Consider the following 14444-nt stretch of genomic DNA (forward strand, 5'->3'; position numbering starts at 1 on the left):
TTCCTTTTTTTTTTTTTTTTTTGCAGTGCTGATGATGGAAGCCAGGGTCTTGTGCACCACTGCGCTATACTCCCAGGACCAATATGTCAACTTTTTAAAAAATAAATTTAAAACAAGTAATACAGTAGAAAATATAATTCTCATTATGTACCAAATATTCAGGAGAGGAGTTAAAGCAGAAACAAAGTGGAAATGCACACCGAAACGTAGATTTAATTCTTCAGTAGCATTTATATAAGGAGCAGGTGTAAATTATTTTAAACTTGCTCCTCCTAACTGGAATATGAAAGATTTGTATCTACTCAGAAAAATGGATACTAAACAAAGAGAGGTCTTAGACCCCACTGAAAATCTGTTGAGAACTTCACATCCTTTCTCCAGAAAAATGCATGTACATCCATTTGTGCGCGCACAATTTCAGGGGCTTTAAATACCTCCCAGAGTCCAGACATGTCCTGGGGAAGAATCAACATTTCCACAGGGATCTGAAGAATCCACAACCCTCATCCCCCTAGACTGCATTTCTCCTATTGAATCTGGGGGAATCATCCCCCAAACAGAAAAATTAAAAAGAAAAGCAAATCACTTCAAAGACCACTCTTTCCTCATTTGCCCTTGGAAGAAAGAACATCCCAGTCTCTAGTTGCCTCTATCAAATGCCGCTGGCCATGACTCATCCACTCTTCCTGGTCCTCATACAGCCGCCCACAAAACCAGCACTTGAATATACACTGGGACGAATCATCAGGCAAGGAGTCCACCACCTGATAGTTGTTTTTATGAACCTTTTTCAGTTTCATTTTCAACATCATTTGCCTTTTGAGCAGATTGGCATCCTCCATGTTCTGGTAGGTCAGTCGCATGTGCTGCCGTCGAATGCCAAGCTGACACCTTGTCCTTTCTGATAAAACCACCTTGAGGACGTTGCCCTTGTACTTATTGATCACCTTCATCACATTGGTCACTTCTGGTGAGTCCACATCAGGATGATTTAGCACGATGACTGGCTGGTTCCGACGGGGGCATTTAATCAACTGATCTGGTTTGGCGGCCATCAGTCGGAGCTGTCTGGCAACCTGAAAAACGGAAGGATCCTTGAGGCAGCGGTTGGCATTGGCCTGAAGTTTGCTTTTCTTCTTGGATGAATTCACTTGCCTGGTTTTATTCCTACTCATTGGAAGACTCCTGGACAGCAGTCTCCCTGGCCTCCTCAGGTCACTACAGCCATGCTGTCCAGGCCCAGGGCCAGTTTTCTTAGGGATGGCGCTACACATAGCATCCTCTTTTCTTGGTTTAGGCCGAAGAGCTGTCTCGAGACCTGGGGACATGTCGACTGGCCCACTGTCACTGGTCAAAGGCTGCAAGTCTGAGTCTGTCTGTTTCATGGGGCAGTAAGGAGCTGGTTTTGGTAACTGTGCTTTGCTGCAAGGTATGCCGACAGGTGCGTCGCAGGTAGCCTCTATGATGTGGGCATCCTCAGAGGAGTTGAGAACCCTCAACACGGCCCCTTTGGGGATCAGCACTGGAGTGGCCACATGAGCCTTCCTGGTCCCTCTGCTTTCAGTGTTCCCCTCACTGCCATTAGCAAACTGTGGATAGACCTGCTGATGAGCAAGCTGTCCACTGCCAGTGACATCATCTTCATTCTGAGGTGTCTGGAGGGGACCTGTGGAAGTGCCTGGGCCAGGAAGTGACAAGTTAATGTCCTGAATGCCTTCAGGTGTTGCTTTGGAGGTTCCCTTTGACGTGGACCGACCCCGTGCACTATTTGCAGACAAAGACGAAGGCTTGCCACAGGACTCAATCAGCTGGGCGATCTTTCTGCGTAAGAGTTCAATTGACTTTATTTTGGATGTTGAACTATTCCACTTAATGCCCTCTGGGACATTTTCAGACCCAGAGCTCAGAGAAAATACTGATGAGATGACAGGGCCCTCGGAAGTCTCACTGGTCCTTTCAGAATTCTTCAATTCCCCAGGGTCGCCTCCAGGCTCAGATCTAGTTCCGTCTTCCCCTCTGGTCATATCTGTGTATAAATACTCACTCTCCTGTGAAGGGGAGGTCTGGCTTAGATCTGAAGCTGCCTTGTCCTCTGCCTGGTCACCTTCCAGCTTCCCAGGAGAGGAAGCCATTTTAGCAGGAACATTGCTCTGACTTCCAGGTTCCAAGTCACTCTGACTGACTGCAGGTAGTAAGCCCTTTTCCCCAAAGAAGGAAGTGGCTGGAGGTGTCAGAGCCAGATGAAATAACGGCTGAGAGTCACTGTGCACATTTCTTCCATCTTTTGTGAAAGAATCGGCAGCTTTAGAAGGAAAAGGGTCTGAAGCAGCTCCGAGACCACACATGGCACCACTTTTCAAGACAGAGGCTGGAGAGTGACCTTTTAAGGAGGTAAAAGGAAGAGCGGTCCTATGTGAATACAAATCATTCCTTGTCGGCAAATCCTCGACCCCATCAGAACTGAGAAGGTGTTCCCTGTGATCGTGCACACGGGAGCCAGACACAAGATCACAAGACCTCACCCACTTCACATCTTTCAGTTGTCTCTGAACTGAAGACCGAAGGTTATCTACACCTACAAGTCTTCCAGTGTTCCCTTCTATTGCTAGTGACTTTATATTTTCTGCAGAAAATACATTTTCTGGCTCCTTTGAACACTTCTCTTTAGTCACATGCTCTGGATCGCCTCCATCGCCACTGCCAGCTTCCAGGTGACTCTTTTCCTCCAGTGGAAACAGTTTGAGAAGGAGCTGCTGTGTGCCGTTGACAACCTTCACGTCCATCAACTGGGCTAAACAGTTTGCAGGGACAACTAGCTCCGCCGGGGCCACGACCGTCAGTGGCACACCGGGTTGAACGGGTTCCTTTGAAGGAGATAACACTTCCACCTCAACGCTTTTGTTCTCAAACAGACCAACTTCATTTGGCTTGGGTAAGGTCATTTGATTGGGAATACACACAACATCTTTCTGGTATTCCTTTGATTCAGGTAGCAATAGGATATTGTGAATTTTGTCTTTATTAGCATGAAGAGAGAATCTTGAGAGCTGATCCGACAACCTGTTCTGAAATGCGGTCCTTAGGCTAGGGGCCTTTAAGAGCTCTATGTTCTGTCTGGAAATGCTAGTTCTTTTTGGGTCCAGCTTGGTGGCAGTTTTGAGAGGTCTCTTAGCACCAGCCCTCTCGTGGACTCTCTTCCTGTGCTTGACAATGTAGTCATTTCTAATAGCACCATAGTCACAGTACTCACACTGATAAGGGAATATGCCCGTGTGCTTCACCAGGTGCCTCTGAAACTCCCCCTTTGTGTAGGAGACGTAGCTGCAGTGGGAGCAGATGAATCTGATCTCCTCGTGCTGCAGCGTGTGCTTCCTGTGCTGCAGCGGGTCCTTGGTGGAAAACCGGCACTTATCACAGTAGTATTTGCCTGGCTTAAAGTTCCTCACCTTGAATTTGTTATTGATGGGACTCGAGATGGCTTCGGTTTTGTTTCCAACATGAGTGGCCCTGGGATCCCCATTCATGAAGTGAAAATGGGGAGGAGCCGTCTGAAGGCTGCATGGGAGGCAGACATATCCGTCTTCCGTTTGGCCTTGCCCAGGACCCTTCTTCAAATCTTGAAGAGGGACTTTGTGAACACTTCTGCACTTTGCACATGTTGCAATAGTCATCATGGCAGCCTCCGCCTCCGAGCCCTGATACAAAAGGGCCTGTGCTTCTTGTCTGTCTGGCCGAGTTGCTCTGTTAGAATTAGGGTGTTTGGGTGACAGGGTCAAGGAGTTATGTGTGCCATTCATTGGGGTAGCGTACGAAGGCTCTCCAATATCCTTCATCTTCTTTATCTGCATTTCTAGAAAGAGCGGACTGAAATTCAGAAAGAGTTCACATGACAAAATCCTTCGGAGGCACCCTGCAGCACACTGTGCTTGGTGGCGGGTAGGTACTTCACAACTTTTCTTTGGTACACTGCCACTGTAGGAGCATGCTCCAAAATATGACTGCTGTCAATCTTCTGACATTCCAGGCAACACTATAGGAAAACAAAAATCACAAAGCATGATCAATACAAGAATTCAAGGTTTGCTTAAGTCATTATCAAAGTTACTCTACATTTTAATGGCCTTGGGAATCTGATGGTAAATCTCAATATGTGATCTTACATGTGTGTTAAAGTAACACTCCGCACAACAGAGCTGGCAGCCGAGTTGATATTGAACACATTTTCAAACTAGGCCCCCACAAATCACCACGTTAGGCTATGAATGCAGGACACTTGCAGGAAGGACTTTATAGCAGCCATTAGAAGAGCCTTTGATCAGTGAAACTTATTTTTAATTGTTATTAAGAAGCAGTTTTTCAGGTTTAATGTCATATTAGCCTCCCCAAATCTTCATCCCGGACTTTTTCAGTTTGATTTTTGAATATGTGAGTCAGCCAGGTGGAGCCAGGGCTCCTCTCAGTCCTCATCAGTTTGGACGCCAGCTCTTGCTCACACAGCCAATCTGCCAGTGACACAGACAACATTGTGAAGACAAAAATTACTCCTTCAACATCTTACTGAGCATCTGTCAAGGGCCAGGCATTATTCTGAGTGCTGCAGGGCAGTGGACCAAGGCGGACTGGTCCCTATGCTCAGGTGCGCAATGACAGAGGACAAGCCAAGCCTGTACTCACTGTCAAGCAGAAGGGGGAGAACTGGGTAGGAAACACGGTAAGCCAAGGTGAGGAAAGACCTGGCCTTGGGATGAGTGACCTAGGTGTAGAGACCTAGGTGACTGGGGTGTGACCCCTACGTGTGTCCTGGAAAAGTCTCCACAGAAAAGACAAAGGTCGCTGGAAAGTGGGAATGGTGCACTTGAGGAAGGAGGGAGGAGTGGGCAGCTGCCAACATGGTCAGAGGGACAGGGGACTGGCTGAGGAAAGCTGTATGACGGGTTTCACAAGACAGGGGCTTTTCCTCTGCCTGAGATGGAGGACCAGGTGAGGCCTGGAGCAGCGGCATGACATCTGATTTATGCTCCAACAGTCTCTAGCTGCCATGAGGCCAAGACTCTACAGGAGACAAGACGATGGCAGTGGGGAGACATGGACGGCTTGGGTTGGGCAGCAGGAGTGGCCGGTGTTTCCCAGAGCAAGGATCCTTCGACACTCATATTCTACATGTTACTCAGGGACTAATTTTCAACTCATCTTTAATGGCACTTATTTTTTTCAAAGTATACAGAACCAGGAGCTTGACAGAAACCATTCTTGCCAGAAGCCTTTCTTTTATGATCTTAGAAAACCACTTAAATCTCTGGAGTTCAAACTGTCATCTGGTCATTAGAATTAAGAATGCCGATCCAGCATCACCCACAGAGCTGCTGTGATAACTAAGACACTAAAGCCTTTCTCCAAGTGCCAGGAGGCACAGAGGACCTCAGGTCTCTTCCATGGTGGGCAATATGAGTGTCGGTCAGCAGCCCAGGGCCATTAGGCCAAGATCCACACAAAGGTAGTGGGAAAGTGCTTTCTGTAGGGTGAGAAGAAGCAACTGCTACGCATTCAGACCTGACATGAAACTTGCCCTTCGAAAACAGCTTTGAAAAGCAACAGAAGAACGTATAGTGTACAATAATAAGCCCTATTTTCTCCTGCAGTGTTCTCTCCCTATTCTGCTGTGAAAGATAGTGACCTTCTTTCAAAAGCAATTTCCAGTGTGCAGTCAAACCCTGATGGCATCTAGAGACTCCAGCCCTGTCCAGCCTTGCGTGCACATGGCATCCAGGCAGCTAGTGGACAGAGGCCTGGGGCTGAAAGATGCTGTAAGATGCTGTCCCTCTTCTCCACTTACAGTAGGGCACCATTGCTTGGGAGGAGACACATGAAATGCCCTGAGCTGGCAACACATGACACAGGAGGGACACATACCTTCTAGTCTACTGCACTCCTGGTGCAGACCACAGGCTCCTCTTCAGGAGTCACTAGAGATGAGTGCACTTTATTTTCCAGATCTATAAACTAGGTTCAGTGAAGGGAGTTAGAAGGGACACAATGAACTTCTAGGTGGCCTCAGGTGAATTACCCATCTGTAGCTGCTCGTTCATTTATACAACACAAGGCTGGGCCATGTGATTTCTAAGACCAGTCTGATATTGCTGACCCTTGAAATCTGACTTGACCACACAAGAACCCTACATCTGTATGTTCATGCCAACATTCTTAGCCAGCTAAACCAAGCACCACAGCTGCACTTAGAACCCCAGCGAACCACAGGCCCAAAGGATGCAGAGGCTGAAGTCAGGTGATAGAAGGATGAGGTCCCTCGGTTTCTGCATTCTGAAGGAGCCTTAGAATCACAGCAAAGACACTCTCCTGGGCTGCAACCGTTGGCTAGGGAATCCCAGGCTCTGGGGAGAGGGCAGGGGAAGAGGCACCTGGTGTGGAAAGCCATTTCAGGTAAAGCTGATGTGAAGCCGATATTGGAAATCACCAGCTAAAGTGTCCAGCGACACTTCACCTTAAAACTTCCCCACCACTGACCACGCGTCAAGCTCCTCCTTCGTTAGGCAGCTGATTTTGCTTTTCACCTAGTTTTCATTGTTAACAATTTATCCTAAATGAAACAGGAACTGGCTTCCTTGTAACTTTCTTCCATCTTGACACTGGAGCTGCAAAAAAAAAACAACTTAATCACTCTTAATAGACCAGCTAATAATCTGCACATCTCTTATCTAGTAGTCCTTGATTCTTAATTCTGTCCCAAAGGTTTGAATACCAATCAATACGTAAAATCTCTTCTGTCATCTACCAGCCTCATAATCCAGAGAGAGACTAAATTACTTAACCTAGCACAACTTGCTCATCAACTGTTTCAACATATAATTCTCAAAAGTCACATGCCAACATTCCTTTTTTTTTTTTTGAAGAATTGTTCAACCCAGGATTACATTTGCACATTTCCAGTTTTTCAGCGTCTTTCTCAGCCTCCACGATTTTCAAAAAAATCAAGAAATGATGTTTTGCCACTTTTCTTTCCAATCTTTTAAAAACTTAGAGGGTGTTATTCTTCCTGAAACTTGAGAACAGACTGGACTGCAAGATCATGACCATCAGCAAGAAGTGGACAGCAACTGGAAAGAAGTCCCCAGAGAATCAGGCTGGTTCTGATGCCTGAGAAACACACACTTTTTTTTTGAGGCACCTCTGCAAAAATATCGAAGTAGCTGTGTGTGCGCCTCAACTTATGGTAGGGCTATATCCCAATAAACCTACTGTAAATCGAAAACATTGTAAGTGAAAAATGCATTTAATCCGCCAAACCTACTGCACGTCAGAGCTTAGCCTAACCTGCCTTCAATGTGTTCAGAACCATTACCTAGGTCTACAGTTGGCAAACCACCCAGCACAAAGACTATCAGATATTCATGCATTGAACACCTCATGTTATTTATTGACTATAGTGGCTATCGAATATGGTGTTGGTCATTACACTTGCGGTTGCATGGCCTATTGGGAGTTCAGTGCCTCTGCCCTGCATCATAATACTGTTGTATTGCACATCACTAGCCTGGGAAGAGAACAAAATTCAAAATTAGGAGCATAATTTCTACTGAGTGCATGTTGCTTTTATAACAAAATCATGAGTAGAACCATCATAGGTTAAACACCATCTGTATTCTGAACTGAGAATCCATAGGAGCAACTGATAATATGAAGCACGAATCTATGACCTGCAGTTTCATGGAGGGAAGCAGGGAATCTGGCCATGAGTGCACTGTCAACTGTTTGACAGCATCTTTCTTGGCTTCTAAACTATTTCCAAAATAAATTAGTATTACTACTTTGCAATTTTCCTCATTCTTGGTGGAAAAGATGGGAGGTTCCTTCAATACAAAGTTCCTTTTGGCCTTTGCAAATCTATGGCTAGTTGCAGCAGAGTGTGGCCCATGGAATAGCTCAGATGTAATACTTTAAGATAAAGGTAAATGCACAGAGCAGCAGGGAACCATAAAGTGGCCAAGATATTGGTATTTGCATATGAATACTCCTGAGAGCTCCCAAGCCCCAGTTCTTTGCATACAAAGTCCTCTATCCAAATACAACCACCAGAGAGGCTGAGTCTTCTGGATAAGTAATTGCTCAGTGGGCTGATAACAGAGGATTATATAAACACAGTAGATAAAGATTTGTGCATGGGTGCACTGGATGCTGAGGGCACTCAAGAAAACACCACACTAAATCAGTGTCGGAGTTCACAGACTTTCCCAACTCACCCAGCCTTACAGAAGCCCTGCACTTGACTTCCTGGGACTAGAAACATACTTTTATTTTTCTCTTTCATATAATTTAGAAGTGCTCTCAAAAACACAGAAATAATAGTCTTGTTATCATTATGGCACAAAATGTCCCTACCATTTAGATGCCTGTTTGGTATAAGCTATTCAAGCAGAAGAAGTGAGCTTTTCAATACAGAGTTACCTACAGCAAAACCCCGCATGACAGCCATGCAGGAGAGAAGCAGCCCTCTGCCTAAGAAGCCTGCTGTCCGCATTGTCTTGTCCTCCTCAAAGGAAAGGCTTGGGAGGAGGCCTAACACTCTCTCGCACTGTGTGTGTGTGTGTGTGTGTGTGTGTGTGTGTGTGTGTAGGAGGTTCCTCTTCTTCATTTTTGAGCTTACTCGTCCTGATTTCCAAAATACTTATTATGGGGACACGAGGGAAAAATCGCTGAGTTTGGAAGAAACCAGTTAAGTGATACTAAGGATTATAAAATGTGCAAGATTGTATAAGTTCTTACTAAAAATGAAGCATCTGACTTCTAAATGCTGGAAGTGACTCATGCTCAACAGAATTAGCAGAGAAATAAGAGGTAAAATCATGTTTAAAGCTATAGATTCTGCAAAGAGACTACAGGGTTTAAAATCATAGGATTTCCTAGATGTGAGGCCTGGGCAAACTGATTCCTTACCAGGAGAGCAGACATCAGCAGGACCCCCACCCCCAGGGCTGTCATGAGGACACAGGGTGAGGTGGTGAGGGAAAGTGCCTGGATAAGTTATGGGCACACTTTAAGTTGTTAAATCTATTACTTTCTATTGTTTTAATGAAGAAATTTTGCCAATCCTAAGAGGGGCTAAATTACAGGCTTCTTAGCTGCCTAACAATTGCTCTTTCCAGAATATACACTGAATTTCATTTTATAATTTTAATCACAATTGTTTGATTGTACAGATTAAAATAGTTTACCTCTAGGGCAAGACCTCCTGTTAGTTTTAGTGGCAAAGGCTACCAGCTGCATACAATCTCCACAGAACTTGCACTCACAGAGCTTTGGGTGTGAGCTGGTTACTGACCTGCCTTCTCCAGCCTGCCCCTTGAAGCACAGCCACACCGTGAGAGCCCTGTAGCAGGAAGGTACCTCTGAGCTGGATGTTAGCGTGAAAAAGAAGAAGAGTGGCAGGCCTATTATATCACCTACATTTTCGTGCACGAACGGTGTCCAACAAACTCAGAGCTAGTAGGCTGGCTGCTGGCATCCTCTGTGGATGAGAAGCCAATGGAAGCAACTCTTTTCAGGCATTCTGACTTAGAAACTCTGTCTCACTGTGGCTCCCACCACATCCCTCACTGGGGCAGGGGTACAGCTGATATGCCCATGAAAAGCACAGGAATGGGGCTGGAAGGTCTAGGGTTCAAACTCTGGTCCTGTCCTGTATTTGCTGGGTGTCTAGACAAGTGATTCCTCTCTATTTGTTGCAAGGAAACAGCTTTACCACCCTCAAACTTAAAGGGCTATTAGGAGTAGACACTGGTAAGGTATGTAAAGTCCCCAGCCCAATGGCACAGCCACTCAAAAACTGTACCTGAGTGTTCCTTTGTCTCTTTGGCTATAAAAAGGCTCATCTTACTAGTTTTCCCAGTGACCCAAATTTTAACACAATTTTACCCTAAGTGCCCAGAAGATGTAGAAGAGCAACAGTGGATAAGGGTAAAAAAGAAAGAAATCCGACATTTGTCATGTTAACTGGACATACTTCCTCAGTAGGATATTTAGGAAGAAACTGTTGCCTCAGCAAGAGCTTTTTCTGACCATTACAACAAATCAGAATTGAACTGAATGGATAAATAGATCTCAACAGGAAAAAATAACAATTAAGCATTGCAATCTTTATGCCAAACTACCTCACACTTAGAAATGACTGAACTGCAAACTGGGTGCCATCCTGATGGCCAAAAATTACTTCTAGAGGTTGCCAACAAACATGCCTCCCTCGGGACCTGACATTTCCTTCTGAAACTGTAGTGCATGGACAACAGACGGGGAGGAAGGCTGCAGGAGACGGTTCCTCTGTTCTCCAGATGAATGCAGCTTGGTGTAACCCCGGAAAGCGTAATGACCCCGGAGAGCAGGACAAAGTCCAAAATCTAGGTCTTGACACTAGTTGTGATTTCATACTGGTTAAGCTGGGCCTGGGTACTCTTACTTGTAAACTGGAAGGAAGAAATGCCTAACTGTCGTGGTGCTGCCAGGTACATGCAGGTGGCTTTATGCTGGGCAGAGACATTTCATCATAAAATAAGTCAACGTATATTTGTTAAGGTTCTTTCCACCGTAGGAGAAGGCAGTAAGGTCCAGAGAAGCAGAGATTAGCAAGCTTAACAAATGAGCCTAATGGAACAAAGGTCCACACCCACCCAAGCTAGGATCCTCAATCCTGTCTACAGAGTTCTTTGGGGATGACTTGGCCCAGCTAGGCACATCAACTGAATCAATATTAGGAAACAGAGGAATTTTAAGGCTTCTCCCCCTTCAACAATTTGAGAGAAAAACCTTTCAAAAGAAAGTGACTAATGCTAATGTCCATGAAGTTTAAAGCTTATTGTTTTATATATGAAAAAAAAACATGCTAAGGAGTAAATCTATATTAGCATTAAGTATATATAGAAGATAAGGAAAAGGAGTACTGCAAGCAATATCACAAGATTCCACATTAAAGAAGATTCCAAGTGACTTTGGATGCTCTTAATGATGCTAAAAATGTACACACATATTTTTGGTTATTTCCATTATTATTATTTTTTTTTTGCCTCTGGAAAAATACCCAAAATTTTGCAGAAAAAAATGAGTTAGGAGTTTAATTAAAAGTATAATCAAACAGAGACAAAATCTCCTCCTCCATTAGTGGTTCTTACCTTGGCTATGTAAAGGTGAACCTTGTCAGGACATACCCAGGATGTTTAAGGAGGTCCCTGGAACAGTGGGTTACCTATTGCACACTGGAGTTACCTGGGGGCTTTAACAAGGATGCCTGGGCCCTAACCTCCCAAGACTCCAGTTTAACTGGAAGGGGCTGAGGGCAAGGGGCAGTCCAGACACTAAGGTTTGTAAAGCTTCCCAGGTGATTCCAATATGCAGCTGAGGTTGAGAACCACCTGGCCCTCCAGGGGGGCAGGTGCACAGAGAAGTGCACAGAATAATGACACCCTGGATAGTACTTTATACTGGAGGCAAGGCTAAGCCACTGCCTTGGGACTGTAATGGAGTGACTAGACAGGAGGTCTCAGGGTTCTACCCTGCCTCGCCATGTGACCTTGGTATGTCACTGATTTTAAGGTGGGTAATGCCACAATCTACTTTGCAGGTTCTCAGAAACTTGAATGTTCCTGGTAGTGCCTGGCATGGTATGACAACAATGAGCACAGAGCAGATGATCTGATCCCCACACCCACCATGGGCTGCTGTGCCTAAGGAGTGTGACAGAAGATGGGAGAAGAAGATGGGTAGTTTCAGTGAGGATCCCTACATCAGGGATCTGAACAGGTGTGCTCAGTGGCTGGCTGCTTGTCAATCCTGGAGCACCATGGCTCAGGTGAGGTGGAAGAGGTGCCTGCAGAAGCAGGTTCATGTTACCTGGGTACTCTTCAAAGCAAGCCTTCACGTACCTGCTTCTTCCAAGAGCAAAGGTCTGCAGAAAGTATGAGGCTTTGCTAAGGCCACAGGGTTGGAGATCAACTGCTGCCAAAGGGTGTCAAATCTAAACTGCTTTCCATTACCCTGCCGTGTCAGGCTGTAAACTGAAGTCACAGCCAGGATCTCCTGCCACTTGAGTACTGTTCTTACTTCCTGCCTGGAGCTACAGACAAGAGTCAAAATGTTGCAAGACTCAAGGGCTCTTCCTTCCCTTTCAGGCGTCCTTCTCTTCTCAAGCACCGAGGGCCACTGGTCTCAAAGCTTCCGGCCCTGAGTAGGCGTCTACGCTTAGGCTCAGAACCCTGGGTTCCACAGCTGCCTGCAACAGAAGCCAGACACTTGGATTTACGTCCTGGAGCTGCAAATCCTTGGTTTCTTGGGCACTTTTCTCCTAGAAAATAGCAGGAATGAGCTCCAGGAGTGCCTCTCAGACACTGGTGTGTGTAGCAGTCACTTGGGAGCTCAAATAAAGAGAGGAGTCCCAAGATTCATGTGACCTAATGCATCAGATGGCTCTTTTCCTAGGGTGGGGCCCAGGCATGGGGTTTAAAATTCTTCCCAGGTGATTTTTAAGCTACCTACCCCCTTCCCATGATGGGAGAGTCTGAATTAAATGATCCAGCTGCTTTTACTTTAAGAATGAACCCTGGAAATTATAGTGGGCTGGGTTCGAATATGTGAACCAAAAATGCAGTAGATGACAGGCAATGTGAGAACAATTGAAGACTGGGAAAATCCTCACTGGTGAGGCCCCTTTACCATAACCAACATCAGTGGGTTGGCCATAGAAGGCACTCAATACAACCGGATGAAAGAATGAGGGAATGAATGAAAGCAACTGAAAGCAACGCCTTCCTAGTGACAATCATAAAATGTTCTTTGTTCTTCCTCTCACACAAACACTAGCCCAGATCCTCTTACTTAAAGGCAAATAGAGCAGGAGAGACAGAAGTGTGATTTTTTTTTTTAATGGTTGTTACTGGGTTTTTAAAATCTACATTAGTTTAGGGTAACATGTCAGGGAGGAGTCCCAATAAAAGAATGCTCTCCTTTGTTCTTTTCAAAGCACACTTGTAATGAATGTTACAGCATACAAAAGTGTCATTTTTCAAGGTTACTATATTAGACTCAAAATAGAAAGTAAGCAAAAAATTCATCCTTGGTTAAAAATATCACAATTTAAAAATTGGAATGATCTATTTGTATTCTACTTAAAGAAACCATATAACATTGGGTTCTAAACCATATTTTCTGACTTGCAATAATACCCTTGGCCTGTATCTGTCATGGTGTACAATCATGGGTTGGGTTGAACTTTGCACAGGTGACTCAGAAGGATTGGGAGACATTCCCATGCTCCTTCATTGCTCTTCTATAGTCAGGTACTGCAGGTTTCTGGAGGCCACAATTTTCTTCCAAGGTGATTTCAATTCTAAACTTGCAGGACAATGTTCTAAGGACTCCAACACAATATTACAGTTTAGCAGGTAGGCTTCTATTTTTAAAGAGAACAAAGTACTTGGTATTTCACTTTTTATTTTGTAATGTTACTCTGACAAATCATTCATTATCCTAGTTTTAAAAACCAGGGGCATTTTAAGGGGATATATTAAATACCAGCCTACATGCAGGGGTTAAATGTCCTCTTCTAAGGCTTTCTTTTCTTGGTTACCAAATGTTCATTCTTTCGCATCCTTCTCTTGGCCTTTTTAAACTGACCCCAAACCCCAAGCCAACAAGGGGGGGAAAAAAGGTGGGCTGGGATGCAGAGGGCCCACAGAATGACACCAGGTTTGGGGGACAATTCAAAGCTTCCTCCGGCGTAGACCCCTCCGCTCTGCTCCCCCACCTCATGCATGGGTCCTCCACCGACAGGGCCTTTCCGACAGGACACCCTCTCCGACCCTCCAAGGAAAGACAATGAGGTCTGGTTCTCAAGTTTATTGTTGGCACGCTCTCACCGACGGCACCCTGATCCGAGGCCAGTCCACGTTGCACAGCGTGGCGCGAGGAAGGGAGGCGCGGGGACAGAGAGACTCCCTCGTCCTGTACCAGGGGCCGTCCGGGTCCCCTCGAGGGGTCACCGGGCGATCTTCTAGCTACTGAAGACCAAAGAACGTCAACGCCGGCCTCCGAGGCCCGCAGGAGGCTTTAAAAATGGCCTCTTACACACTTCCTGCTCGAGCGACCGGTAGGGATCCTCGCAGGCTGCATCATTTAAAACCTGGGGGCGGGGACCCGCGGCCCGGCGGCCACACCGCCGCCAGCTCCGTTCTCCGCGCCGGTCCCCACCCGCCAGCCCGCGGGCGGCGGCACAAAGGCGGGCGGAGGGCCAGGGAGGGGGCGCGACCCCCGGCGCGCTTTGACCCAGGTCCCCGCCGCCGTCCCCGCCCCGGCCGCGGCCTGTCACTCGCTGGCGGGAGCCCTGGCGGCGCCCCCTGACCCCGGCCTCCGCGGGGCTGCCTGCGGGGTGCGAGGGCGCGCGGCCCGGT

The 14444-nt window shown here is 46.2% G+C and overlaps 1 protein-coding gene across 10 annotated transcripts in view; it reads right to left on the reverse strand.

The window, feature by feature from the left end:
• Positions 1-193: 193 nt before the first annotated feature.
• Znf518b (zinc finger protein 518B) overlaps positions 194-14444 on the reverse strand; it is a 14521-nt gene continuing 270 nt past the window's right edge. For 2 of the 10 annotated variants that reach the window (XM_048784182.1, XM_048784183.1), the window contains exons 2-4: positions 11925-12271; positions 6523-6650; positions 194-4030 (exon numbers count right to left, since the gene is read on the reverse strand). In XM_048784182.1, the coding sequence (XP_048640139.1) occupies positions 606-3848 (3243 nt within the window). In that variant the 5' untranslated portion in view covers positions 3849-4030; positions 6523-6650; positions 11925-12271 and the 3' untranslated portion in view covers positions 194-605. Of the gene's footprint in view, positions 4031-4160; positions 5871-5910; positions 6651-11924; positions 12272-14444 lie in introns of those variants that run through there. The other 8 variants (XM_015481962.2, XM_048784185.1, XM_048784187.1 and 5 more) reach the window with 7 other exon arrangements.

This window comes from Marmota marmota, unplaced genomic scaffold (genome assembly GCF_001458135.2).
Source record: "Marmota marmota marmota unplaced genomic scaffold, marMar, whole genome shotgun sequence".
Classification (NCBI taxonomy): domain Eukaryota; kingdom Metazoa; phylum Chordata; class Mammalia; order Rodentia; family Sciuridae; genus Marmota; species Marmota marmota.